The following is a 27,851-nucleotide window of genomic DNA, read 5'->3' on the forward strand; positions in this document are numbered from 1 at the left end:
TTACTCTCTCGTACTACGCCGATGCAAAGTCATAATGTTGTCTGCAACAGCGCCACTTCACGGTTGGCGTCAACAACAAAAATTTTGTTTAGTCTCTCTTTGGCACTCAAAGCGTGCAGTTCAGTGACGACGCAAAAACACGACCGACAAGCCATTGGACGCTGAAAAGTTTACGTGCGCGCGACGTAAGCAAAAGCAAAAGCATACAACAAAATAGAAAGAAGAATCTCTGAGCAACAAAAAAATATATAATTAATACATACATACATACGCCAAATTGTTTATAACAAGTAATAATAATAAAAGAGAGTATATTCTACCAGTGTTTGTCGTGAGTGATTGTGAGTGCTTGTGCAATAAATACATAAATACATATAGAAATAATTATGTATATTAAATAAGAATTAATGCAAATATGTACAAATAATAAACGAAGTGCTTTAACTGTCGTTTGTTTTGGTAAGTGTAGCCGACACTCCCCATTTCCCGCCTCCCTTCGAATTCTTGATGCTGATGTATCTCTTATTCTTCTTCGGCTTCTATGTGTTTTTTTATGAGTTGCCTATTCTGTTTTTTCACATACTTTTTTGTTTTCATCGTCTGCTTCTGCTCCCCATAACGAAACGAAACGAAATGAAACGAAATGTACAAGAACAACATGAAGAAGAACGAGAAACAGCACAAGGCAAAGCGTAAAAGCGAAAAGCTCAAAGATTGGGGCTAGGGCTAAACAGAGACGCCGTTCGTTGTTTTCATCGTTGTTGTTTTTGCTGTTTGTTTAGCTGTCGTTTCTCCATTTACATATACGTACGTGTGTATGTGGCGCGTACGTGTGTACTTGTTCAGTTTATATGTGTAGGATATGATATGTTGATTTCTACACGTGTGTGTCTGCGACTGTGTGTGGATCTCTCTTGCGTTCGCCTCTGCCTACAACTTTAATGCCTTGATTGCACGTACCAAGAGACAGTGCTTGGTTCGTCAAATAGCGAGTTTTAAAGCGAATATGTTTGCGAAAAATTCGCGTTAGTTTTAAAGCGTAATTTTACTATATATTCGACAATTTATAATTCATTCAACAACTAATAAAATCATTTGATTTTGTTATTACTATGCTATTACTCGCTTTTACCAATGTATTCTCCACACTCTATTCTTACTGCGTTTATATTCCACTTGCTACGTGTAATCAAGGCATAAGACACATTGTCACATTGTTGTTGCTTTGGCGCTAGCTCTGTTTCGGTGCGAAGCGCTTGTGTGTGTGCATTTGAGTTGAGTTCGTATGTGTGTATTTATGTTTGTAGGCCTCCATACACACTGGCAGCGAAAAGCGCCAAGCGAGCGACCTGCTGATGCTGCCTCTGTCCTCCCTCTTGTCTCTTGCCTTCACACCATCAGCATTACCATCTCTCTCTCTCTCTCCACTTCTCTTTCTCTGTCCGTTGAGTCTATCTCGCTTTTTCGTCGGCATCTCCATCTTTTGGTTCTCCAGCCTGCCGCTAACTCGTTTGGCGACTTGTTTTGCCTGCTTTGCCATAGTACAATAAAACGCCGTAGCACATAAAAATAGTCTGGTAGAATTGTTGACTTCCCTTTTGACAAACGTACCGAGCCGTGCCGTGCCGGCCCACAAATGTTGGCGTCAGTGTGTACATATCAAAATGATGTAGACAAATATGTACTACATACAACGTACTATATATGTACATACATACATATATTCCCTACATTACCAACACAACATCCAAATTGGCATAGTTTGAATGATTACTTTGTCAGCTTCCCTAATGCTAGCAATAATAAGTGAGAAAGCCACAGCAAAGTGAGCTCGACTGTAAGATACCCGCTAATATAGAATGCAAAAGCTTTAGTGTCCATAGGTACGATCAGCCTTGCTGTTAAAATGTGTAAATGTTGTAAAGTAATATTGAAATGCTATAAAACCATAAATAATTAAAATAAAATATTATATATAATTATCGTAAAGTATTTAAAAAACGACAAGCAGTCTATTTAACGGTGCCCAATTGTTAGTTGAATTTCACCTGATTTGAATTAATTGGTTTCTTAAATAATTTGCACTTATTTTCAAATTGTGACCAAATTATAGATATTATTAGTGTTTTCATATAGATGTTATTATTGTTGAACTCTCTAGCTATATGGGCTCGACTTCAATCCGCAACAAATACATATGAATACCCTTCATGTCGATGGATTTCGAGTATAAGATATAAGATTAAAAGAAAACTTCTTGAACTTTGTTTGGACTCTCTCTCACACAGAACTTTCCCAAAAGTGAATTACTTACTCACATATTTTCATATGTACAACGATAGAAAATAAAATTGCGACTCGATTGTTTGTAATGTTCATAACCGGGCTATAACAATACAAATTTATTTGTAAAATAATAAAATATAATGTTTTCTGTCAATCACGAATAATAACTTGTAGACATTGAATGTAAATTATGTGACATTAAAAAACATATATTTCGCCACCCAATTAGAAAGTTTTCAGTAGACGTTGCCTAATTTTAAAAAACCAAAAAAGTTCGTTAAATATCGATAAAAGTGAATATAAAAGTTGCAAGAATATATAAAAGAAATCATGTAAATGACGTACATATTGAATTGTCATAAAATTTAATTGGTTATTTGGAATATAAGGTTTACAAAACAACTATTTATTTTGCTTAATAGTTAAAATGATGTATAACCTATTATGACATTAGCAAAATTTTTAACATTTGAGCTGTTTTAAATTTCAAGTTAAATACATTTTTATTGCGATAAATTGAATTATTAACTATTTAGTTGAAGTTTTCAGTAAAATTTCAAAATTCATTACAAGTTTGCTAAAAGAAAAGCTTTCCAATTTTATAGATAATAGAAGTGATAATGTTTAAGAATATACAATAAGAAAGAATTGCAGAAAGAAAACATAAAATAATTTTGTGTTTTAAAATTAAATTGTTAAAATGTACATATTGAATTGTCATAAAATTTAATTGGTTATTTGGAATATAAGGTTTACAAAACAACTATTTATTTTGCTTAATAGTTAAAATGATGTATAACCTATTATGACATTAGCAAAATTTTTAACATTTGAGCTGTTTTAAATTTCAAGTTAAATACATTTTTATTGCGATAAATTGAATTATTAACTATTTAGTTGAAGTTTTCAGTAAAATTTCAAAATTCATTACAAGTTTGCTAAAAGAAAAGCTTTCCAATTTTATAGATAAGCTAAATGATGACGGAAGTAGAAGCTGCCCTAGGACGCATGTGCAATTTCAACTTTTACAATTGTTTTAGAGACAAATAAATTACTGAAATGTAGTTTGAGCAAATAACTTTGGTGTTCACTTTAAAGTTTCAGAGGAAACTAGTATAGTTCTTGAGTAGTTAACTTTTTACACACATGTATTGCTTGTTTTGTCTTTCTCTAGATGCAAGATTGTTGGTAACTATGTCGATAAACTTTGCAAAATCTTGATCTCAAAGGCGCTTAAATCTCTAGGCTTGTTTATGGCGATTTTGTAGATAAATGCTGAGGCGGAATTCTCTTTTATTCATAGCCCATAGCCCCATTAACCTGCTCAATCGAAAACTTGTCTGGAGCATTAATAGCGTCGACCATTTTAGGTTGCAGCTTCGTTGAAAGCGAAAATAGCGCAGAAAATCAAGTAAAGAAAAGAAAAGAAAAGAATGAAAGAAAAAATTGTGTTGGTTGTTGGTTTGCTTGGTTCTGGTGCTTGGGCCAGGCTGCGAATGTATCTTGCAGATACATATCTAAAATTGCTACATAGCATGCAGTATAAGAACCAGACACAAGTAACTAAATATAACACACTCTCACACGCAAACACACACACAGAGACCAGATGACTGCAGATACATACTAACTCTATGTCTGTCCTCTCCAATCCTCCTCCCCAGTTCCCCCATCACTTTTGCAACGTTGCGCGCCGCTTGCAATTTCATTTTCATTGCAACTTCATGCCCCTGACATCGGACCATGCGATGCCTTGCTCGACAGTCAGCCTTTGCCTGTGCCCGTGTCTGTATTGTCGGTCGTCCCTACCTCAATGCTCCCCGCAACCCGCTTCTTTATCCTCAGCACTTAGTCGCCAGCACGCCTCCATCGACCCTTTTTTTACTCTATCTGCGTCTCTGCACGTTTCTACGCTCATTCTTGTAAAATTGCAAGTTGCTGCGGCCTATTGAAGCTCTCTGTCTCTGCCTCAGTCGCTGCTAGTGCACTCGGCCATGCAGCTGTCTGTGTGCCTCTCCTCTGCTCCACCTCGCGCACTCTGTATGTCTGAGTGTGTGTGAGCACGAATGCGCGAGTGCGAGCGAGCGAGCGAGAGGACACTGCCTTGCCCTAACCTACACCACAGAAAATGTATTGCGTCGGTTCTTCTACTTCCACACACACACACACACACAGCCAGACACACACACATCACTTGATTTCTCGCATTATCTACGTACGAGGCATACATTTTTCAGTCTACACGATATTCTTTTTTTATTGTTATTTTTTGTTTGTAGTTGTTGTATTTCGTGTTATTTGTATTTCTTCATTAGTTTTTCGTTTTGGTTTCATTGATGCAATTCACTACATCATAGACTCCCGCTCCCATTCTGCTTGCTCTCGTTTTGCCCTGCCAATCATTCTCGTTCATTAGAAACTAATTTTCATTCCTTTTTCATTGCAGTTCGCGTTGTGCAAATTATAATCAATCGATCCGGTCAATTAATTATACGATTTAAACATTATTTATAACACGTTGCGACGGGCAATCGTGCAATAATTCAATATAAAATACTTCAGACCCCTTTAGATTAACCGGGCCAACAAGTATTTATAGAACATAATGGTAAGTTGACTATTTTATCAACAGACATTTCAACCGGAAAGACCAGCAAGGCATCTGTTTAGAGAGCGATCGCCAGGCCCATTAGCTCAGCTGGTTAGAGCGTCGTGCTAATAACGCGAAGGCCGCGGGTTCGATCCCCCCATGGGCCAGAAAGTGATTTTTTGCTTAGTTTTTTTTTTTATTCGATGTTAGTTTACTAATAGTTGCAACGTTACATCAAAATTATTTATAAACAAAAAGTAAGTGAAACACATTTTTTTTTAAATTTTTTTTTCTGACTTTCGGTTGAATAAAAATATTTCTGCTCTGATAGGCCTTTACAAAAATTGCGACCGAAGGGCCCATTAGCTCAGCTGGTTAGAGCGTCGTGCTAATAACGCGAAGGCCGCGGGTTCGATCCCCCCATGGGCCAGGTAGTTATCCTTTTTGCTCAAAATTTGTTTACCAATTTTAGCAAAACATTGAAAATTTGTAATTTATTTAATAGATAAATATTATTTTTAGGTTTATTTTTCAATTTTTATTTATACAATTATTTCGTTGTGTGATTAAATAGTATTGCAATTATCGACATTATGCTCTCCATTCCTCTCCAAGGACCTTGAAGTCAAAATGTCGTCACATGGCCCATTAGCTCAGCTGGTTAGAGCGTCGTGCTAATAACGCGAAGGCCGCGGGTTCGATCCCCCCATGGGCCAGACTTTATTTTTTATGATTGTTTCTTTATTATTGTCGACTCCTGAACGATTCCAAGACATTTTGAATTTTGTAGTTAACAAGATATCGATAGTTTTGGACGAGAAAACCTAGTAAAAAAGCTTAGTCGAGTGTGCTCGACCCATTTTGAATTAAGGCAAAATATTGCGGTATTCATTTTAAAAATTTACCAAATTAATAAGCATTATATATACTTTTTAAATAAATATATAAGGCTTTTTTAGGTATTAAAAATATACCATACCATAAAGTGAAAAATATACCAGATTGTGTAAACGATTTCTTTGATATCTTTGACAGTTTTAGGTGATCGCAACTAAACTTCCAGCAATAAGGAAGACTATAGATATTATTGTATATATCAAAATTCGCGAGTATAACTATAAATTTGTTGTTCGATTTTGGTCAACTTGCGGGGCGGAAGTGCGCCAAAAAAATTGAAACAAACTTGATCAGCCTGCAAACATAATAAGTGGTGTCGAAAAATATTTATATCTCTATCTCTAATAGTCTTTGAGATCTATGTAGGTGTTCATGCGGACAGACGGACTGACGGAAATCCCTCTTCTGCCTATCATATACATTTCCTGCCGGCACAAAGTTATAATACCCTTCTACCTTTGCGGGTATATAGTATATACATAAATATTTTGTACAGGTTCTTAAATTGGCTTCTAATCCATCCTAATTCAACAGGGCCCATTAGCTCAGCTGGTTAGAGCGTCGTGCTAATAACGCGAAGGCCGCGGGTTCGATCCCCCCATGGGCCATTGTCACTTTTTTTTATACGTTTTATACATATCTCCTGCAACAGATTCTTATTTTTTTATTTAAAGAACAAAATTAAAAATAATTTCCAATAATTTTGCACACATATACTATTAAGTTATTTGTAATTTTGAGAACAAAATTATTTATTATTTTCGAAAAATATGTTGTAAAAAAAATTCAACTTTTAACTTGGCCCATGGGGGGATCGAACCCGCGGCCTTCGCGTTATTAGCACGACGCTCTAACCAGCTGAGCTAATGGGCCAGTTGTGTTAGGGTTGTTCAGTATGTGTCATGAAGACTTTGAATATATATAGCCGATAAAATAGAAGTGAGAATTATAAGCATTTCTCAAAACAAAAAATCTATTCTCGCCCAACGTGGGGCTCGAACCCACGACCCTGAGATTAAGAGTCTCATGCTCTACCGACTGAGCTAGCCGGGCTTGGTGGCAGCTCGTGTCCAATACGGTATGCCCCTATACAGCGAGAGGTTCTAGACGCAGTGCACACACATTTCGATGTGATGGGATATTATTTATAACCGGCATACAGCTTGTAGTCCTCAGTTCTCCACTCCAATTTTCTTTTTACTTGTGCTATTCTATTTTACCCTTTATACTGGCTTTGTAATTGTTTTCATGATGATAGGTGTCCATTGTGTAGAACATTGTGCTGCTTCCTAATGGAAATGATGTATAAAATTACGCGCCTACCTCAATGAAGAATCGAAAGCAATGGAAAGGGGTGCAGTGCAGACGCTTCTGACAGTCAGACAGTCGGACAGAGGGACAACCGCCCCCGACATCCAAGTAATTTGCTATAAAATATTAAAACGAAACAATGTGCGAAAGGAAACAAAACAAAATACATGCATATGGAAACAGGGACAGACTCAGACATTGGGGCGGAGAGTGAGTGTGAGAGAGAACGACCGAGGGAGAGAAATAGAGAGTTATTGGAGGAACAACAAGAGACGGCAGTATTCAGACAGAAGGACGGATATGAAGACAGCAGGCAGATAATCAGCCTGCCAGACGGCTTTTGATTGCGCTACGTTCAAAACATTGCGGCATATTTGTTTCGAAATAAAAACAAAGTTGAAATTATAGCTTAGCAATATTATTTTTTAAATATAGAAAAGAAATAATTAAAGATTTGTTGAAGTAAAATTCTTATTCAAACGCTAAAATAATTTTAAAACTTTTCGTCGTTTATTTATTTAGTTTTTTATTAAAGCTCACTTCAATATATCTTCATTCATTTTGATATATTTCATTGACTGCGACATTTTAAAAGTTAAGATTGTAGGAGAAACGCGACACAACTCTTATTTGTGAGCAGACAAATTGTTTGTTGTTTATTGTCTATGTTGGGCACTCAGTGAGCACCGCCTCCCTCAAAGCATACCATTAAGTATGTACACACGTGCACAAGTCAGACGCATTTCCATTGCCAGAGGCAACTCGAGCGTCTGTGGCAGACAAGGTTAAATAAGTTAGGGTAGGCTCGCAATATAAGATAAACAAAAACGTTATTTGATAAACAACAAGCAACAAATCCAGTCTTCAATTTGCAGAACAAAAACAAAAAAGCATTTTGCGCCCAACGTGGGGCTCGAACCCACGACCCTGAGATTAAGAGTCTCATGCTCTACCGACTGAGCTAGCCGGGCATATAATTCGGCTAGAAAATAATCAATTATTGTAATCAACTATGTAATTTTAGAATAGATAATACAGTAAAACTTCTATTAACGAACAACTATATTAACAACTTTATATTTAAGCGCATAAACAGTAGATAGTTAAATTGAGCTTTATATTAGTAAGGTAACTTAAATAAATTATTCATTGTTATTGAAAGCCTTTTTTGTATGTGGATTATAGTTACCTGATCGTAACTTGAATTAAAATCTTATAAATTAAAGGTGCAATAATATTTATTAGATTGATTTCTTTACTTCCTGGTTTTAAGAATATTTCTACACTTTCTTATTAAAGGATATGTTGTTTACTTATTTTATGCATTTCATCTGTCTTAAAGTTTAGTTGTTTAACTCTATGATTTTTAAACTATAAAAAGTGATCGTTCGAAAGTATTTTTTGTATCCATATACCTAAAAAAAATACAAAATAATTGTACACTTGTACACACTCACACCTCTTTCACATTATAAAATCAGTTCAATAAAACAAAAGTTAAACTTCCAAATAATGCCACAAATCTAACCATATAGAAAGTACATGCACAAAATAAGTATTTATCTGAGCAATTAAGTAAATTGTGTCAATCTATTTATGTTCATTAAATTGTTTAGCACCTTGTTTATATACAATATGAAATTTTTCAAAAATATAAATGTAGGGTCTTGATTACAAAGATTGCTTATAATCTTGTAAGATTTTAAAATTAGAAACGATACTAAACACAAGGACAGCTATATTTCCCCGTCCTCCATGACGCCCGGCTAGCTCAGTCGGTAGAGCATGAGACTCTTAATCTCAGGGTCGTGGGTTCGAGCCCCACGTTGGGCGAAAGGTAATTTTTTACTTATCAATTACTTTTCTGATAATATTCGTCAATAAAGAAATTGGTATTAAGCAAAAACAAAGTACTGAAAATAATGAAAATATTTGCATTTCCCATTTCGAATAAATATAGAAAAGAAAAAATTAATAAACAGCGAAACTTTGACATAAAATTCGAATCATCTTTCCTTATATAATTATTTCAAAAACCTTGAAAAATCTGAAAGTCTTTCAGAAACCAACATTTCGTTTTAATATATAACAATCAATGTGCACAATGAGGCAAGATTATTAAATTGACGCAAAAGCTAAATTCCTATTTTGTGAAGCTTAAGAAAACACAAAAAAAAACATATTTTATTGAATTCAGTTTGGTTTTTTAATGCTAGAAATCCATTACTCTAATTAAACTTGTACATGTCAAATTTAACTTTAAAAGTACACATGTGAAAAGATGTTTTCAAATTTATCGTATCTTAGCCAAAGAATTGTAATATGAACTTGCGATCTATTATTTTTTTGATCTTTTTTTTATATTAGAATGATCTTAAATTGGATCCTTCTTGATACGCAATGCTATTTTTTTCTTCCTATCACAACGCCCGGCTAGCTCAGTCGGTAGAGCATGAGACTCTTAATCTCAGGGTCGTGGGTTCGAGCCCCACGTTGGGCGAGATTGACTTTTTTTAAATTAAGGCATTTTAAATGAGAAAAAAGGGTTTGATAGGTTCGTGAACACATATGTAACAATCGAAACTTTTTTCTGGGCACTTAATTAAAGTGTATACATATTCAACGACCTATGTTTTGGCAGTAATAAGTCTTGTATAGCAATAGGCTTTAAATGCTATATATATATATATCATAATCTGACCATCATATTCTTCAGAACTTAACGTAATTGAAAATGTTAGAGGCTAGCTAAAACGAAGCTGTACAAAAGCGGAAAGCAATACAAAAATAAGGAAATTATTAAAGGTACTTTGAAAAAGATTCCTTGAACTTCGTCGATTCCTTACGTCTATTACTATGAACGACATAGGAAGTTATTACTAACAAAGAAGGCAGTACTGAAATTATTATTTTCTATTTCTAATAAATTAAGTAAATCAAGTAGTAAACGGTCGCCGACGCAGAAAGTCGTTTATGTGTAGGAGCACTACATCCAGCTAGTTTTTGCAAGTTCAATCTTGATTGCTTTGCAAATATGTATTATAATTCCGTTAAATAAAACTTACTTTTAGTATAAATATTGTAAATTAAAACGATCTTTTATCATAGGCTCATACGGTTACAGACGCTTTTTTTTTCCCCTCCCTTTCTCCACAGTGCCCGGCTAGCTCAGTCGGTAGAGCATGAGACTCTTAATCTCAGGGTCGTGGGTTCGAGCCCCACGTTGGGCGGCAATAATAATTTTTTGCCATTATCATGGATATTTTTCTATATATATAATTGTAAATGGCATCTCCGATACTATATATTTAGTATGTGTTTTACAATGATCTGCATTATATCGAATATATTGTTGGTATAAATCTGATTTCTATAGAAAAGTATTTTAAATGTGTACGTTAAAAGAATTTATACTACTTTAACGTGATTAAAATATTATAATTTCTCTTATAAGAAAATAAATGAACTAAAATTAGCAGATATAATTTATTATTAAATTAATATTAATTTTTACAATATTAGTTAATTAGCAATTCGTTTAAGTTATTATGTGGTAGAAATATCTTGGCAATAATTTAATTTTATCCTAACTTTTTTTGCGAACTGTCTTCTAACAGTTTAAAACGCATACGTAGTAGATTCTCATTAGAAGAACATCCATTTTTTTTCGGTTATAACAGCGCCCGGCTAGCTCAGTCGGTAGAGCATGAGACTCTTAATCTCAGGGTCGTGGGTTCGAGCCCCACGTTGGGCGAGAAATACTTTTTTTCTTACGATCTCTTCTTTTTTTATTAGGTTTCTGAATTTTTATTGCTTTTAAAAAGATATGAAACTTGAGTGCAGTTACAACGTCGATGCATTGTTAGATGATACAAAAAGGTTGTCTATGGACCCTCAATAAGAAACTATTGACGTGACGTTGCTAATAATCAGCACAGAAAGCAAATGGAAATAAAAGCACGTTTAGAAAATGCAAAACATTGATCTATACAACGTTATAAATACACACACACAGAGTAGAGAGCCAAGCCAGTTCAGCAGAGACGTAAAAATATTAAAAACGTTTCTGTTTGTCATGCAAATAAAACGAAACGAGGCGAATGACTGAACTTAACCTTAAAACACAACACACATACATACTCACACGCAAATAATATAGCACACAAATATAAATATAAAAACGTATACGAATACGTAATTCCGTAATGCACCGCACAACCAAAACCAAAAACAAAAACTGTATGATTTCAACATACAAATTGCAAATATTGCAAAATATTAATGAATGCTGAACTTGTGTAAAACAGTGAGACTTCCATATAAGAAACCCTTATCAAATTGATGAAATTTTATTGCAGTGCCTTAAAATACGAAAAAATTCTATTTATTGAAAATGTGTTTTTTAATTTATAGATTCATTTTTGAGTAGATACCCAAGTAATTATTTTTATCGTACAAAGATTTTTAAAATTTTAAATAATTAAAAAATTTGATGAGCATATTTATATATCCCATATTGTCTAGTGGTTAGGATATCCGGCTCTCACCCGGAAGGCCCGGGTTCAATTCCCGGTATGGGAAAGATGATTAATTCTGTATATTTTTATTTTGATAGGTAGATTCTTGAATCCCACTGCATCTATTTTTATTTGTTATCTGTATATTTTTCACACACTATCTTTATGTATTCTCCGTCGCTGCATTTAATTTGAGTTCCCATGTATTTCACGCGTGACGAAACGCTTTTTAGTAATGGTAAGAAGTGCCTTTTCCCAACTGATGTCCGAGAGCGATAATGTCTGGAGCCAGTTTCTGCTCGACACCGGAGAAAAAAAAACTTGCTCTACCGCACGTAAGATTCAATTGAGTCGAAAGAGCCGCCCAACAAGTTTTTATGAAAATGACCTTGACGAGTTCACTGCAACTTGGACAAAAAACCCTTTTGCCGTTACGGAACAAAAGATCGATATGATCATACGAATTTTAAATTAAGGTGAAACAAAAATCGAAGAAAAAGTTTAGTCGCCCCCGGGTGGACTCGAACCACCAACCTTTCGGTTAACAGCCGAACGCGCTAACCGATTGCGCCACGGAGGCTCTTGAAGGTTATGGAAATATATTCCTAAGAAACCCAAAACATTACATTATTTCTTTAAAATAAATTAATTTTCACAATTATAATTAATTGGTTTAACCTTTTTGTTTTTTTTTTCTATATATTAGGCATATTTAAAATGAAAAGAAAAAAAAGAAAGCATACTCGATCCTGCCAGGAGTCGAACCTGGAATCTTCTGATCCGTAGTCAGACGCGTTATCCATTGCGCCACAGGACCCGCTGATTTCAATCGAAATTAATTCGCTACCCTAAATTAAATAGAAAAATACTTTTAGCAAAGTTCTCAATTAGGTTACTCAAGCATAAGCATTCCTATTATTTATTGTTTGGCATTTTTATATTGGTATTTATTGACTCTTTGATGACGATCATCGGAGCTACTTTTTTAACCGTATGTTAATTTATGCAAGTTCATTGAATTTAGCACGTTGCTAATATCATTAACATATTTGCATAAAAGTAAAAACTAAACATGTTTTGGTCGAAGTAGCTTGACTTATAAAAGAATATATAATACTTTATACTATTTATTCATTCTTTTATTATTTATTTGCAGTGGCGATCAACAAAGACAAGGCAACTATAGTTTTTGGGTGAGTAAGAGAAGAAGTTGGAATGCTTTAATTTTTTTTAAAACTATTTTAATAGATTCTTTTTTATAAATTGTTTACTCAGCTTGACTAAGACACACCATTGAAAAATATGAAAAAGAATACAAGTATTGAATGGTGTTTCCTAATTTATAAAGAAAAAAGATAAAAAGATTTGTAAGAAAAAGCTTCAAAGTCTCGGCGTAATAAATACCATAAATTCAACCAATTTCTCTTCTCTCTAAAAAAAACGGAGACATCCTAATAAAGTGATGTTAATATAAAACAAATACTTACCCTTTGGATTGAAAGCATGCTCGGTACAAAGAAAAAACTGCTGAAAATGAAATTTATTGATTTTTTTGCGGCAGCACTTTTTTCTTTTCAATTTCCATTTCCATTTAATGCCGCGCCGAGACGTGTCCTTGCCTCAGATATCGTCGCCATGGCGGCTGCCAGGTGGTAGACCTTTCCATTTCACATTTTCCTCTGTGTCTGTCGCTGGGTGTGTTTTTGGTTCTGTTTCCGATTCTGATTCCAATTCTCATTCTGGCTCTAGTGCTGCTGGTCATTGTCAACGCCCAGCCTGCCAGCACTAAGTATTTTTGATACCCTTTCAAAAGATGCATTGCTTTCTGTTTATAAAAGCAACAGAAAAAGAAAATTTTTAATAACATCTTTTTTATTCCCTTTTGGATAAAACGTTTCAGAGCATATTCAACAATTTTATATTAAAAAGAAAGCTATTCTATCAATACTTCACTTTATTTTAAAAAATGGATAAAGTTATTCATAACTTGCAACAGTCTTAATATATTGTACATTTTACATTGGAATCAGTTCTGATTCTTTTTAATTGTATCTTTTTATTCCATTTTGGATAATACATATTCAAAAATTTTATATAGAAAAGGAAATTATTCTATAAATACATTATTTTAAAAACTTGTATAAAGCTAACAAATTGAGGTTAAATTTATAAAAACTGAACTTTATGAAAATACGTATTTTCACTTCAGATCAATCCTCTGAGTAAGGGCATCGAGTCTTCGGAAATTTTGCAGGTTTCCGGCCATTCCGGTTTGTTCTTGCTGTACTTGTTCTTTCCTTTGCGCTTCCACTTAACTTTTTGCATCGTTAGGTTCTCCCATTCGCTCATGTGCGCCCAGTGGCCCACAAATTGGCGCATTGTTTGGGTCAAGGATGCAGCAATGGAACTTTATTCTGTACCACCGGGAAACGAGATGAAGGTGGAGGGGAATGCAGCGACGTTTGCCTTGTGCATTTTGGCGGCACTTGACTTGATAGCTTTGAACTTTTAACAGGCGTTAACTTTGTGGCCCCTTTTCGAACAGACCCCTCCTCACGACCCCTCCTAACATTTTGAAGGGGTCAGTTTGAGTTCACACTTTGAATGCTCATCAAAAATGTGCGCCAAGTGGAGGAATTTCAATGTTCGGTGCAAATTGAGTGCAGTATGCATAAAACATGAAGAAGTGTCTGGGACAAAACCGAAGAATGTCAATAAACGGAGAATTTTGTTGATAGTAATAAGGCAAGGATAATAGAGAAGAATAGGATAAATGTAAGATAAAAAAAACTGAAGAATAAAAGCGACAGGTATTTATCTCAAGCGTTGTGATTCTATTTGCTTTAAAATTGGCATTTTGAATTAAGTTTATTATAAATAAGTTTTTTTTTTATAATACTTCTAAGTCTTCAGGAATGTACACTTTTTTAGTCAGTGTATCTTAGTATTACGATTAATTATAAAATAACGATGATTATATTTGAAAGTAATTTCAGTATTTATACATAATATTATAAGGAATTCTATGTTTAGAATAATTACATATTTTTATAAACCCCTTACCATTAAACCAATTAGAGCCGATTTTACATTTATCTAGGATAAGGAAAGAAAGTAGGTAATTTCAGGCTTTTTTAGTTAAATCGGTCAAATTTTTATCGTTCATCAAATTTGCAATTTAAATGTGCTTAGGTCAAATACTAAACCACCAAGATTTTCCCACACACTTCCAAGGACTCATTAAATCACTCATTACAATTACAATTTCTACACCTCTTAACTCATCTCAATTATAACTTCGCAATTTCAACCAGCTATTTTTGAACTAGTTCTATTACGTTGCATTTACCTCTTGGCCGGTGTATAGAGAGCTCCTATCGATCTAATTACATGCACATTATTTGGCAAACTTCTTTGACGTTTTGTGGTTTTGGCCCCATCCCCTATGCCGGATCCTAACGTGGCCAACAGCTGTTAAGGCATCAAACCAAAACCATTGCCAGCTAAATTTGACCTACCTGTGTCATTTACACAGGTGTAAATGGCATGCACGACACATTCCACATGCCACACATACTATATAGTACATACTCAGTTCTGTGTTTGTGTGCCCCTTGCAACGCTTCTCGTCGCCCCGCAATTGCTTTAAAACTGCCACTCGTCGTCACATGATGCATCCGCTGACATGGCAAAATGCTGCTGCTGCTGCCGTTTATACCGGCCCCTCCCCTCGAGCCCATCCCCTTCTGCCTAGTGCTTCCGTCATTGCAACGTTTGTACAACGCCCTAAAACAAAAACTGAAACGAGAGTGAATGCAGTTTTACCGCTGCCGCTGTCGCTGCTTCTGCTGCCTGAGCCGAAAATAAACATGCAACGTTAAATAGGCCGCTCCAACTACTCACTAGCTGCTTATTGTAGTTGTAATTGCAGTTGTAGTCGTAGTTGCAGTTGTAGTTGTTGTTGTATGCGCTCTCAGCCTCAGCCTCTGCCTGTGCCTCTGCCAAGGCAGGCGCACACATTGTAGGCTCTCTGGCGAGCCAAGTGCAAGAGCACGACTTAGCTTTTGCGTTGCTGTAATTTACGTCATGCACTGCAAAGCTTTCAGCTCCCTCTCTCTATATATGTATCTCTCTCGTTCACACAGCCTAGACTCTCTGTGGCTTTTGCACATGCACATTGGGGCGAACTATGCGAGTGTGTGTTTTTTGTTGGCTTGCAACACTATTTTTCGCCATGCTTGATTGCTTTGGCTCTCTTTCGCTCTTTCTCTATGTCTCAGTGTTTAAGGCTGAAATCCATTGTAAATGGTGTAAGTTGCATGCGCCGCTCACCTCTCTCCGCATACATTTGCATGCATGCAAGTGTTTGTGTGTGTTTTGTTTCGAGTGTAAAATTATTCATTTTTTCTAAGGTTCAGTCGCAGAGTTGAAGGTCAGTTGATGTTTTATGTCATTCAACTTGCCGTTGTCGTTGTCGTCGCTGTTTTCGTGGCTATTTTCATTGTTATTGTTGTTGTTGGCGCTTTTACATTTTCGTCACTGCTGCGCTTTGCGCTTTTTATTGCTGCTGTTGTAGTTGCTGCCGTTTATAAATGTTTGCCGCAATTCGCTTGCGTGTTGAGCCATTCAACTGGGGCGTGGGGCCCGTCATCTAATCTCATTCCCATTCCCAGTCGCATTCCCTAATATAAGCCCAAGTGCATTTCACACATACTATGTATAAATAAATGTACATTCTTTATGTACATAAATATCTATAATTGACATCAAGAAATAATACTTTATTAATACACAATCAAATTGTAAAATAAAAAATAAAATAAATACAATTATTAAAGTGATTAATACAGTAGAAGTTCGTTAATTATTCACCAGTCTTTGACAGAACAAATTATTTATTTATCCGTAATGTACAATAAAAATAAAAATATATTTAGGTTTTTTTTTAATAATTTATCTAAATTGTAAAATGTAATTGAAATCGTGCAAATCTCGAAAATTGATATCCGAAAATATGAATGAATTTAAGTTTAGGGGCAAAACTGTTATTAATCATTCTAAATTATGCTTTAAACAAAATGTGCGATGTTTTATAATTGTTAAAGAAATTGAACCAAATTTTAATAAATAAAATATAGAAATTACTGATCACTCTTAAGAAAGTTGAAATAAATGAATGTTCACACTGTACGCCGTGCACTGTAATGGTTATAGTTATTGGTTTTTACTGCTTTTTTCATTGCACAGGGCCACGCTGTTGTGAGAGGTTCTTTATTGGATTCCCCTTGACAACTAGGTTCAATACTCGATTATTGCAAATTAGTTGAGGATGTGTGAGAGTGAGGTTATGTGCTTCGCATCGAAATGTTAAATTAGCAAGCAGTTAAAATCAACAATATTTACATACATACATCCATACATACATACATCCATACATCCATACATACCTACATTCATAGATTTGAAGCTAACAACATCTATGTATGTATGTATGAATGTAGATGGTTAAAGTTAATCAAGATTTATTCATTGCTACATTTGTATAACTTGCAATCCAACACCTGACCTTTTCACTTGGATATAAACAATATAAATTGCCAAATTCCCACGAAATGAAGAAAACAACAACACGTGTGCGTCTCACATTGTCAGTCTCAATGCACTCAGAGAGACTCAGTAAGAGAGGGAGAGTAGAAGACAACCAAAAACGGGCAGAAAACATAAATTCCATTAAAGAAAAAAAGCATTAAAATCAAAAGTCACATAGCCAGCGACGTCGACGTCGAAGCGTCGCGACGCTTCGGCAGCGAAATCAACACAAAAAGTGTGTTACAAAGTCAAAAGCACAACAACAACAAGTAGAGCTTAAAAACCACAACGTTAAAGAAACCAAGAATACCAACAACAACAACTAGTACAACCAAAAGTAGCAACAGCAGCAGCAGCGGCAATAAGCAGCAAGTCAGGCACACACAATGAGCCCATGTTGAAAACCAGTTTTTGAAAAGTTCCGCACACTGGCCTCAAAGTTTACATAGTGTGGGTGCACAGTGGGGCGGATAGATTAGTAACAAGCATTAAATTCACTATTTATAGAAAAAGTAAAAAATAATGTTTAAATTTGTATGCACATAATATTAAGAGATGCATTTAGTGCATTTATTAGGCTCACTTTATGCATTATTCACACCACGGTGCAGTCAAGTCCCGCTGCCGCTTTGGCTACTGCACATCTTCGTCTTTTATTGTTGTTGTACGCGCGAAAGTTGAGCGCAGCTTAGCAAAGCAGAATCAAGCATTGCCAAAGTAGAAAAATTGAGAAGCACGCATGCGCTCACAGCAATAACAATTGCAAGCGCTTCACACCCCATTCCTGACCCCCGCCCCCGTAATAGCAAAAGCAAAAATTTAAGACAAGACAAGAAGCAGAGAAAGAGCGCCATTGAGAGCAAGCTCCAACAACCAGCGAGAGAGAGAGAGCGCGCGTGAGAGAACAAGAGCTGCTCTCTGTCCATAGTAGCTTTGACAGCAGCAGCAGCAGCGACGGGCTAACGGCAACGGCGGCCTTTTAGTTTTAGTTTTTATGTGCGGCTCTCGTGTAATAAAAATTACATTGCGCGTCGTTTTTGTGGCTGAAAAAGTGCAGAAAATATTAAGAAATAGAAACAACAAATTTGTGCTAGAAATACGAGCACATTCGAAACGTAAATTTACAATAAAATAGTGTGTTTTTTGTATGTTTAATTGTAAGGCTCTCGCATGCCCTGCATCTGTGTGTGTGCCTCTCAATTGTGTGCCTACGCGACACGCGTGCATATAAATTGTTTTTGTTGTGTGCGTTATATTCGCTTTAGAAAAGTTCGAGAAGAGTAGACGAAGAAAAACAACAATAAGAATGATAACGTTTTAAATAAATATAACTTAAAATCGACTCCACACAAATATGTATATATTTAACTACACATATATACATACACATATGCTTCGTACATACATTTGTGAATTTAGATGCATTTCTAAACAATTACAAAAACTGTGCCGTGCCAAGTGTTATTGTTGTTGCTGCGACTGACGAGTGACGTTTGCCCTCCCTTTCCCACCCACAAAACAATTCCATGCACTTCGTAGAGCTTGTTTACTCGGAGAACACTCTCTGCCAACTAGTAACATCAACGAGTGCAGCGAATGTGCGTGTTCTTGTCTTCTCTTTTTGGTGTGTGTTTCATGCGATGCTGCTGCTGCGAGTGACGTTAGCTCACTCCCTTCGCCACCCACACCACACGCGTCACTCACTCGCATGCATGCAATCGTTTCTGCTCTCTGAGAGAGCTTTGTGCTTGCCGCTCTCTCTATCTCTCTCTCAATCTGAGAACGGAAGCTATGGAAACTGTGAGAATGGATGCGAGTGCAATGTGTACGTTTTGTTGTTGTTCTTATTGAATGGCTAGCTTTCGTATTAAAACGTGTACAATGTTTATTAAATCAAAGCATAAAAATGGCATTTTAATGCAAAAATTGAAGAACTACATTGAACAATTTTCATTCAACGTTTTTGCTGCGTTGTGTTTTCTTCTTCTTTGTCACATGCCAATAAAATTTGCTGAAATGCACGTGTCTGCTAAGCGGGTGAGCGGGGTGTGTAGGCGGGCAATTGGCTGCGGCGCGGCGTTGCCAGTCTGCCATCTGACTGAGACCCAATTGCATAGCCAGCTCATCCAAATGTGCTCTCTTCTTCGCTCTCCGACACATCACAATACGAATCGAACTTATGCTCTCCCGCTCTTTAGACAAAGTGCAATGGCGCACAGTGTGTCAAACGTCATTTATATGATGATTAAATTTCAAATTGACAAGAATATTAAAGTATTCACTATGATTGATTGATTAAGCGAATATTGTCGTGTGTTTATTTACAGATCTGGTGATTGTTTTTAAAGAGAACATTGACAATTAAGAAACGTCTATACAAAGTGAAACAAAACAGAACACTGCTAACAATTTTTGGATTTTATAATTAATGAGACTATGCAAAATTGGTAAGTAAATGGGTATTAAGTTGTATGACCTCATTTTCCATGCTTATAAATAATTTCTATACACTTAACAAGTTAACTTAGCAACTATGCTACTCAATTCTAGTTAACACTAGCCAAAAACAAAGAGCAGGAAAACAAAAATTAAAATAAGAAAAAGGAGAGGAAAACTGAAACTCTTTCGCTAATTGTAATGCACATAAATTGCAGCTGTTTTGTGGCGCGCCAATTGGCAATGCAGATGAGTTTTGAGTTGCATGACAGCAGTCGCTTTTCCTGCGCGTTCTCTTTTCTTCTTGTTTCCCCTTGTTTTTTCCTTTTTTCAAAAATAAAACTGAAACAATTTTTCGCAGCGGAAATGCATCGTTTACAGCGTCGGTCCATCGGTCAATCAGGCAGTCAGTCAGTTTGAGACTATTTGTTTAGTCATACGATAGACAGAGTGACAGACAACCACAACAATAACAACAACAACCATCACAATAATAATAGCAACAGCTAGTAGTAGCCCCTCCCTCTTTACTATTTAGCGTTCAAAATTGAGTGCAAGTGCAAAGAAAGGCGAATAAACTTTGCCAAATGCAAAAGGCTAAAAAAAAAGAATTGGAAAATAAAATCTATTTTAGACTCTGTGCTGAATAAATAGAATTTAATCTGCCAATTTTTTGTGCTTTTTCTAGGGAAATTAGTGTCAAATTGGGTATGATGCGCTTATTAAAGTAATTAATTTTACAATTATTCAAAAATAGGATTCCGAAAAAACATACAAACGTTGATCAACTTAGTTTTGATTTGTTAGAACAAAAAATACATGTCGAAATGTTATTATTAATTGACGTTCCTGTATTAATTTATGTAGCTCCCGACTTTTAACAAATTATTCACACTTTTTATCTATTTTTGGAATGAGTGAGTTTGTAAATCGATTGAATTTTGCGTAGCTACAAGTGTAATAATAATCATATTGCTGCCACTTTCTCTCGATGCCCCAGGGGGCTATTCTTACATAAGCAATACTGAAATTGGGTCAACGTCGGCGCAAGCGACCTTATCAAGGATTCTGGGTCAATATGCTTACGCCACACACATCTCTAAGCGAGAGAATGGTTTGTGGCTGTGTGTACACATAATACTAATTGTATGCGTGCGGAGGCGTGTAAAAGGGGAGGTGTGGCTATGTATATTCTCTTGAGAATTCAATTTGCACTGGTGGTCAGCACTGAAAACAAAGACACGACCCTTTTAGGCGGGAGATGCGGTGTAATGTAATAGTATAAGTAGGCGGATGGTGCATGCAGTGTGTATGGTTATAACGAACGTTTAAGGTGCATTAAACTACTGCATTGACCTCGTTGAGCGTCAGGCAATTGACATTTAGACACGCAAACTGGGAACAATATAAAAACAAACTAAAACTTCAAGCGATAGTCAGTAAATATTAGCTTAATTAATTACTATTTTAAGTAATGGTCGAGGATAATTAAGTTTCAGAACACAATTTGGAATATTTATTTATTAAATTAAAAATAATTTAATAAAAAAAAAGTTATTGCCGCCCCCGGGTGGACTCGAACCACCAACCTTTCGGTTAACAGCCGAACGCGCTAACCGATTGCGCCACGGAGGCTGTTGTTCTGACGGCGGCCAAAGTTGCTTTTGTCAAGCAGTGCAGTCACATTTTGAATAAAGCAGTCCAATTGCAAAAGCTCTTATTGGCATTTGTTATTGGTTGGTCCATCAAAAACTGTTGTTCAGCTTTAAAGTGTTTCAAGTGTGTTAAAATTTTGCGCTGCTAACACAGCCTCCGTGGCGCAATCGGTTAGCGCGTTCGGCTGTTAACCGAAAGGTTGGTGGTTCGAGTCCACCCGGGGGCGACTCAACTTTTTTATTAAAAATATATTTTGCAATTAAAATAATGTAAACTTCTTTGGATTTATTGCAGCTCTACGGCACTTGACAAATTATGTAAAATAAAATGTTTGTAGGCAACATGAAGGCGTGGCAATGTTGTCAAACGCCACTGCAACAACTACAACAATATACTGCTTTTAATAGTTTCATGCATTCAAAATGTACCGTTTGAATGCTTCACAACAGCAGCAGCAACAACAGCACCAGCAACAGCAACAAAGTGGACAACAAGTCAAACAACATAAACAATCAGCAATTCCCAGTCACATTTTGTTGCAACAACAATTAGCTGCGGCCGCTGCTGCCGCAACTGGAGCTGGCAATAACAGCAATAACAATGCCGCCGCCGTCGCCTTGACCTTTCAAGGGGCCAATGCAAATGGCGGCGCAACTGCAACAACAGCGACAGCAACAACAACAACAACTACAACTGTTGAGGATAAATTAAAGCTATTGACAACTGCCACGGCGACGACGTCACCGTCACCGACATCAGCATCAGCACCAGTAACAGTACCGGCACCCGCTATAATAAAAACCGAACCCATGCCTGACGTCATCGCCTTGACCACCAACTCCACATCCACCTCGAATAACAGCAACAGCTCTGTTGCATCTGCAGCCAACAGCAGCAGCGGCATTGCATCAACATCTGCGGCGGCGGCTGCTGCTGCAGCGGCTGCAGCCTCTTCCAATGGGCATTTGGTATTTGTGCCCAATAAACGGGCGCGTTTAGATGCGTAAGTTTTTTGCACAAGCTTTCGCTTTTCATTTCTAAAGCTTTTGCATTTTGTATTGCAGTCCCGAGGATTGGATGTCGACGCCAAGTCCAGGCAGTGTGCCCAGCTCGGCGCCGCCGTTGTCGCCATCGCCAGGGTCACAGAACCACAGCTACAACATGTCCAATGGTTATGCATCGCCCATGTCCGCCGGCAGCTACGATCCATACAGTCCCAATGGCAAAACAGGTGAGTGTGCTATGCGATGAACACAAGCGAAACGAATAAAACCGATAGGCAGATACGAGCACGTCAAACAATACGTGCAAGAAAGCTTTCGTGCAAACTCCAGACAGCGCCATCTAGTGTTCGACTGTTTATATTTTGCTGCCTTTAGTTGTCAGTGGTTGTTCATAGATGGCGCTGATTGCAATTTTTTTTGTAATGATTCATATTGACGTTTCATCGTAAATTGTATTAAAGTAGGCGGGAACATTTGTTAATAAATATCAATACAGAAAAATGAAAAAATCTCTCTCATTTAAAATAAAAAAATATATTGCGGATACAACTTGTTACTTTTAAAAAGTACGTTTGTTCGCTTTAAGTATGTACATATATGTGTATATAAATACATATTTCTCAAAATACTGTAACTTTTAAATTGAGCTTATTTAAATATTTATATAAAATCTGTCTTGTGTAAGCGTGAACTAAATTATACATAAACTTGGCTTTTAGAAAATAAAGAAAGAAAGAAAACGGAAAGAGCAGTTAAAATGTATAAAATCATTTGAGCCGAAGGATTTAATTTGATGTTTGTTTTTTTTTTTTATATTTCATTATATTCAAAAATTGCATTTAAAATCAAATCCATATAAGGGGATTTAGTTAAAGAATTTAATTCAGAAAAGGAATTATAACGGCTTAAATACAAACAAATAAGTGTGTATTTAATGATAATTTGAGCTACATAATCCTGTTGTTGGCATTGTTCAACAACTTTTTTATTTGAAATAAGAAATTTTTATCTTTTTGTTGAATATTTTATAGTATTATTAATATTTATTCTCAATTTTGCTCACTCATTTTTCTTTAATTAATTTTTAAACACAATAAATACGATATGGCTAAGAGTTTTCTCATTAATTTTGTTTATGCGAGTCAAGTCTTTAAGTGAGAGCTGTCAGTGTCTGTTTATTCTGTTAGGCAGATTAAATGCTCAGCCGACTCGCGATGTGAGCCCAGAAAATGCTTGTTATTAAAAGGCAGTTTGTTAACCTGTCGCCGGAATATGTGGCTGTGGCAAATATGCCTTAAAATCCAGGATGAGGAAAAGCTTCAGCGTAGACCTAAAAGAGAATTAGGCACAAAGAACTCAAGCAAATACACACACATATATATAGGTATATATACTTAGAACGTGCCTTTCACCTTTCACGTGAAAACGTGGCCATTTTCAAGGTCGCGCATGCCAGACAGCAAATTGAATGCCTCCAAGCCGCGTCGCCTCCTCCAGCTCTCCTATGCTCAAATGTAAGCCTCGAAATTACTAAAACGCGCACAGACAACACAGACAGACACGACAGATGTGTGCTTGTAGCGAGGGGGTGGGGTGAGTGTGGGGGTGGTTATGGGGCGCGTCTGACTGACAATGCCAATAAAGTTGAAAGTTGAAGGTCACCAGACGGCGTCGTCGTTGGCGTCGGTTTTTGGCATCGGCGACAAGTTGAAGGCTGAACGCAGACAATCAACTTTGAGGTAGCCAGACAGCCCCTCTCCTCCGCCTTCCACCTCCTTCGCAACACGCACAATTCCTTGCAACGCCAACGCCCTTGCGCAGCTTCTATTCCAGTTCCCAATTTCCCTTTACAGTTGTTGCCTTCCACTTCCAGAGCCAGACCCTAGTTCTCTTGGCCCTGGCCGTGAAAGTGGTTTATGGCTCGCTCGAGGGTCTGGCTTTCTTTTATGTGGCCAACTAAAATAAAATGGCCAAAAGCGTTGACGTCGACGTCGTCGTCGTCGTCAACGGCCCGCAAATAATCGATTGTTTCCCTGGCTGTTGTCTCCTACGTGCAACCCCCAAACAAGCAAGAAAGCTGCAGACTATTAGATACCAGGTACTCATTTATCGGGGAATAAATAAAAATTTAGTATTTTAAATATACTAAAATATTTAGTATATTAAATATACTAAATATTCAAATATAATATGAATAGCTGAATATATTCATTAGAAAACTTTAGTAGAGTTTAGTATTCGAAATATACTATTATTATACCAAGTATATTAAATATTTTCAGTATATTAAATATACATAGCATACTATGTACTAAATATATATATATAAATAACTGCATATATTTATTAAAAAACTTTTGTACTAAAGATTAGTATTCGAAATATGCTAATATACTTAGTATATTCAATATATGTATGTATATATATAGTACTCTAAATATTCATGTATGAATGTCTGAATATATTTATTAGAAAACTTTTGTTTTAAAGTTTTGTACTATATACTATATAGTATATTAAATATTCATACATGAATAGCTAAATATTTTGTCAGGAAACATTTGTACTAAAGTTGAATTCCTTTCAATAGAATACCGATTCTAAATATTATCAGTATTATTAAGAACTACAGATTTATGAAGAAATGTAACAAATTTCCTTAAATTTTGGACTGCCTGTAAAAAGGTTTTTTTTTCGTTTTGGATAATTTTTTTCTTCGGTAACTGGTTCTCAAACGAAATCCGTTGTCGATTAAATATTACCAACAACCATTACAGTCATGTATATTGGAATCATTGAAAATATTGTTTAAGACAAATACCCAGAAATATAGAGAATTTTTCAAAGCCAAAAATGAGTGATTTATTGTGAAATCCATTTCAAATTTTTGACTTTAAAATTTAAGTCAATTTAGTATTTTTTTTAGTCTTGTTTACATTTTTAAATTTATTCTTATTGTTATTTAACAACTAGTTTAGAAATGCTGTCTTTAGTCAGTCGCATATTTCTTCGATTACCAGCAAATAGTAATGCCCTTCTACGCACAACGGATACGGGTATGAAGAGAAGCTACCTTTAAAATTTGAAATTTAAGTCAATTTAGTATTTTATTTTAATAATTTTAAAGATTTTGCAATTTTTGTTTACATTTTTAAATGTATTCGTATTGTTATTTAACAACTAGTTGCTTTAGAAATGCTTTCTCCAGTCTGTCGCATATTTCTGCGATTACCAGCAACTAATAATGCCCTTCTACGCACAACGGATAACGGGTATGAAGAGGAGCTACCTCAGCTCCTGTCTCGGCTGCATATTGTGCGTGTGCTTTTGAACCCAAAATCGTCTCGCTTTCACTTTGTGGATGTGTCTGGCGGTGCGCGGCGCATGTAACGAAGCCAAGCAAACGACCCACAAAAGCCCAAAAAAGGGCAATGGAAGTGAAGTTGACGGAGAGCAGAGACAGGGGGAAGCAGAGAGAGAGAGAGAGAGAGAGAGAGAGAGATGGAATTGTAGCAGCTGAGTGAGGAAAGCGCGTAATGTAATGAAATCATGCCAAGGCTGTTGAGGCAGACGTAAAATGGCAAGGACGAGAGAGAGAGAGAGAGAGAGAGAGTAAAAGAAAGAGCAGCAAGAAAAGCAGAGAAAAAGGAAAGCTAGAAGGAGGCTGCCTTAGGGACGATGACGTTGTGGGCGAAACACACAACCCAAATACATGTTATCAAGTTGTTTGTGTTGTTGTTGTTGTTATTTTCGCAATTTCACTGGCAATTGGGCAACGCATTTGTGTGTTGCTTGCGTGCCCAATGTGGCGTATGCGCAATGTCTGTAAACCCATGAAAATGCTCCCTAGAAACGACAGCTGCTAGAGTTGCTGTTGTTGTTTTATCGCTTCTGCTTGATTTTACGCATATTTTGCGTACATTTTCTTGACATTTTCATTCGATTGCGTTTTGCAGATTTTCGTATTTTCACATTTTCGTATTTTCACATTTTCCCACTGAGCTATGGCCTGACAAGGCATCGGTAATTGGTTATTTATATGTATGGTCGGTCCAGTTCAGTCTCGAGTGCACTTTATGGCATGTCTCATTAATCTTATGCTAATGACAGCCACAAGGTCGTCACAGTTCACAACAGCTCAAGAGAGAAGCCCTTCTCACTTCTTGCGAGAGTTAGATGCCATTGCCATTGCCAAAGTTACAAAAGTCTGCACAAACTTAGAAAGCAAGCTGTGTGTATCGACCAAAAATTGCGGAATGAATGCGAAGAACAAACTGAAAGATAAGCAGAATGTTGGCTAATGAAAAGGCGAAACTTTGTAGACAGCAAATTGAGAGAAAACATGCAGATGCATAAATATAATCATAAATTGACACAGAAAACCAGACAAAAGTACTTGATATTTGCCATTTGAGACTTTAAAGATTAAATGGAACTGAAATTTCCATACTTTAAAATATATTTAAATACTTTATTATTATCTTGCAATAAGTTTACACAAAACCTCTTAAGATTTAAGATGCAAGACATAATGAATTAAGGGTTATTCTAATGAGATACTTTCTATTAAGACAGAGCAGGGAAATATCTCAATAAGAGATTATTCTATTGAGGGACTTTCTTTGAATACAAAGCCGGGAAATATCTCACTTATATATATATCTTCTCAGAATTCAAGCTCAAGTTACTTTAGGATATATTATTTTACTACATAATATTTTACATTTTACGTATTTCATATATCAAGCACATTATCAAAGAATCATATTTTAGTCAAAAATACTTAATATTTGAGATACAAAACTTTAAGGATAACGCAATATTTGGATGAAACCCTTTCAATCCACTGACTTTTAAAAAAAAAGATTATTGTTAACTTCAATTAATTATCAAATTATTATATATTTACATCAACTAAGATATTAATTCACGAATATAATATTTAGATCATAATTTATTGTATATCAATTGGTTTTTTTGACGTTCCACATGTTTTTTACAACTTTTAAAATTCTAAAACGTCAACTTTCTTGACTCAACTTTATTCTCTTTGCTATGGATGTTTTTTCTGCATCAGTCCGCTTCACTATAAAAAAGAGAATTCATTGATTTTATTGTTATTCTGGCACTAGAAATTTTAAAACATAGAGAGAGATATTTCTAGATACAAAAAAAATAGAGAGAGATAAATGAAAAATACCATTAATTTTGAAAAATACCATACATTTCTAAAAATACCATACATTGAGAAAACTACCATAAATTTGACAATAGAAGTTTAAAGATATTGAATGAAAGTCTCATGAATATGAAGAAAAATAGAAAGAAATAGGAAAAAATATCAAAAATGTCGAAAAATACCATAAATTTGTAAAATTAAACCTGACTAACAAAATAACGTGCTACTAAATGGCATATTATATTAAATCGTATTTCAAATCTTTTTATTTGCAGGTAAGTCAACGCTTTTGCAAGTTTCATCAAGTTGAAACTACGTATTGAGGGTAAGCACCGAAAACGTTAACTGTTAATTGCATAAGCGTAAACCGAATCCTTTGTCGTTGC

At 35.8% G+C, this 27,851-nt stretch overlaps 1 protein-coding gene and 16 non-coding genes across 17 annotated transcripts; 11 read left to right on the top strand and 6 right to left on the bottom strand.

Annotated features, from left to right (window-relative positions):
- The first annotated feature begins 105 nt into the window (after window positions 1-105).
- Window positions 106-27,790, top strand: LOC133842202 (ecdysone receptor-like). Its single transcript, XM_062275212.1, has 7 exons — window positions 106-459; window positions 4,733-4,894; window positions 12,758-12,794; window positions 19,518-19,637; window positions 21,577-22,285; window positions 22,347-22,513; window positions 27,741-27,790. The coding sequence occupies exons 5-7, from the start codon at window positions 21,705-21,707 to the stop codon at window positions 27,773-27,775; spliced, it is 783 nt and encodes a 260-aa protein (XP_062131196.1). The 5' UTR covers window positions 106-459; window positions 4,733-4,894; window positions 12,758-12,794; window positions 19,518-19,637; window positions 21,577-21,704; the 3' UTR covers window positions 27,776-27,790.
- On the top strand, window positions 4,970-5,043 carry Trnai-aau (transfer RNA isoleucine (anticodon AAU)). Its single transcript has one exon. It is a non-coding gene; the product is annotated as a tRNA-Ile (tRNA).
- Window positions 5,233-5,306, top strand: Trnai-aau (transfer RNA isoleucine (anticodon AAU)). Its single transcript has one exon. It is a non-coding gene; the product is annotated as a tRNA-Ile (tRNA).
- Window positions 5,519-5,592, top strand: Trnai-aau (transfer RNA isoleucine (anticodon AAU)). Its single transcript has one exon. It is a non-coding gene; the product is annotated as a tRNA-Ile (tRNA).
- Window positions 6,308-6,381, top strand: Trnai-aau (transfer RNA isoleucine (anticodon AAU)). The gene has a single exon. It is a non-coding gene; the product is annotated as a tRNA-Ile (tRNA).
- Trnai-aau (transfer RNA isoleucine (anticodon AAU)) lies at window positions 6,573-6,646 on the bottom strand. Its single transcript has one exon. It is a non-coding gene; the product is annotated as a tRNA-Ile (tRNA).
- Trnak-cuu (transfer RNA lysine (anticodon CUU)) lies at window positions 6,754-6,826 on the bottom strand. The gene has a single exon. It is a non-coding gene; the product is annotated as a tRNA-Lys (tRNA).
- Window positions 7,983-8,055, bottom strand: Trnak-cuu (transfer RNA lysine (anticodon CUU)). Its single transcript has one exon. It is a non-coding gene; the product is annotated as a tRNA-Lys (tRNA).
- Window positions 8,845-8,917, top strand: Trnak-cuu (transfer RNA lysine (anticodon CUU)). The gene has a single exon. It is a non-coding gene; the product is annotated as a tRNA-Lys (tRNA).
- Window positions 9,512-9,584, top strand: Trnak-cuu (transfer RNA lysine (anticodon CUU)). Its single transcript has one exon. It is a non-coding gene; the product is annotated as a tRNA-Lys (tRNA).
- Trnak-cuu (transfer RNA lysine (anticodon CUU)) lies at window positions 10,242-10,314 on the top strand. The gene has a single exon. It is a non-coding gene; the product is annotated as a tRNA-Lys (tRNA).
- Trnak-cuu (transfer RNA lysine (anticodon CUU)) lies at window positions 10,766-10,838 on the top strand. Its single transcript has one exon. It is a non-coding gene; the product is annotated as a tRNA-Lys (tRNA).
- On the top strand, window positions 11,594-11,665 carry Trnae-cuc (transfer RNA glutamic acid (anticodon CUC)). The gene has a single exon. It is a non-coding gene; the product is annotated as a tRNA-Glu (tRNA).
- On the bottom strand, window positions 12,108-12,181 carry Trnan-guu (transfer RNA asparagine (anticodon GUU)). Its single transcript has one exon. It is a non-coding gene; the product is annotated as a tRNA-Asn (tRNA).
- Window positions 12,346-12,418, bottom strand: Trnar-acg (transfer RNA arginine (anticodon ACG)). Its single transcript has one exon. It is a non-coding gene; the product is annotated as a tRNA-Arg (tRNA).
- On the bottom strand, window positions 21,188-21,261 carry Trnan-guu (transfer RNA asparagine (anticodon GUU)). The gene has a single exon. It is a non-coding gene; the product is annotated as a tRNA-Asn (tRNA).
- On the top strand, window positions 21,435-21,508 carry Trnan-guu (transfer RNA asparagine (anticodon GUU)). Its single transcript has one exon. It is a non-coding gene; the product is annotated as a tRNA-Asn (tRNA).
- Window positions 27,791-27,851: the final 61 nt, after the last annotated feature.

Source organism: Drosophila sulfurigaster, chromosome 3 (assembly GCF_023558435.1).
Source record: "Drosophila sulfurigaster albostrigata strain 15112-1811.04 chromosome 3, ASM2355843v2, whole genome shotgun sequence".
NCBI classification, from domain to species: Eukaryota; Metazoa; Arthropoda; class Insecta; order Diptera; family Drosophilidae; genus Drosophila; species Drosophila sulfurigaster.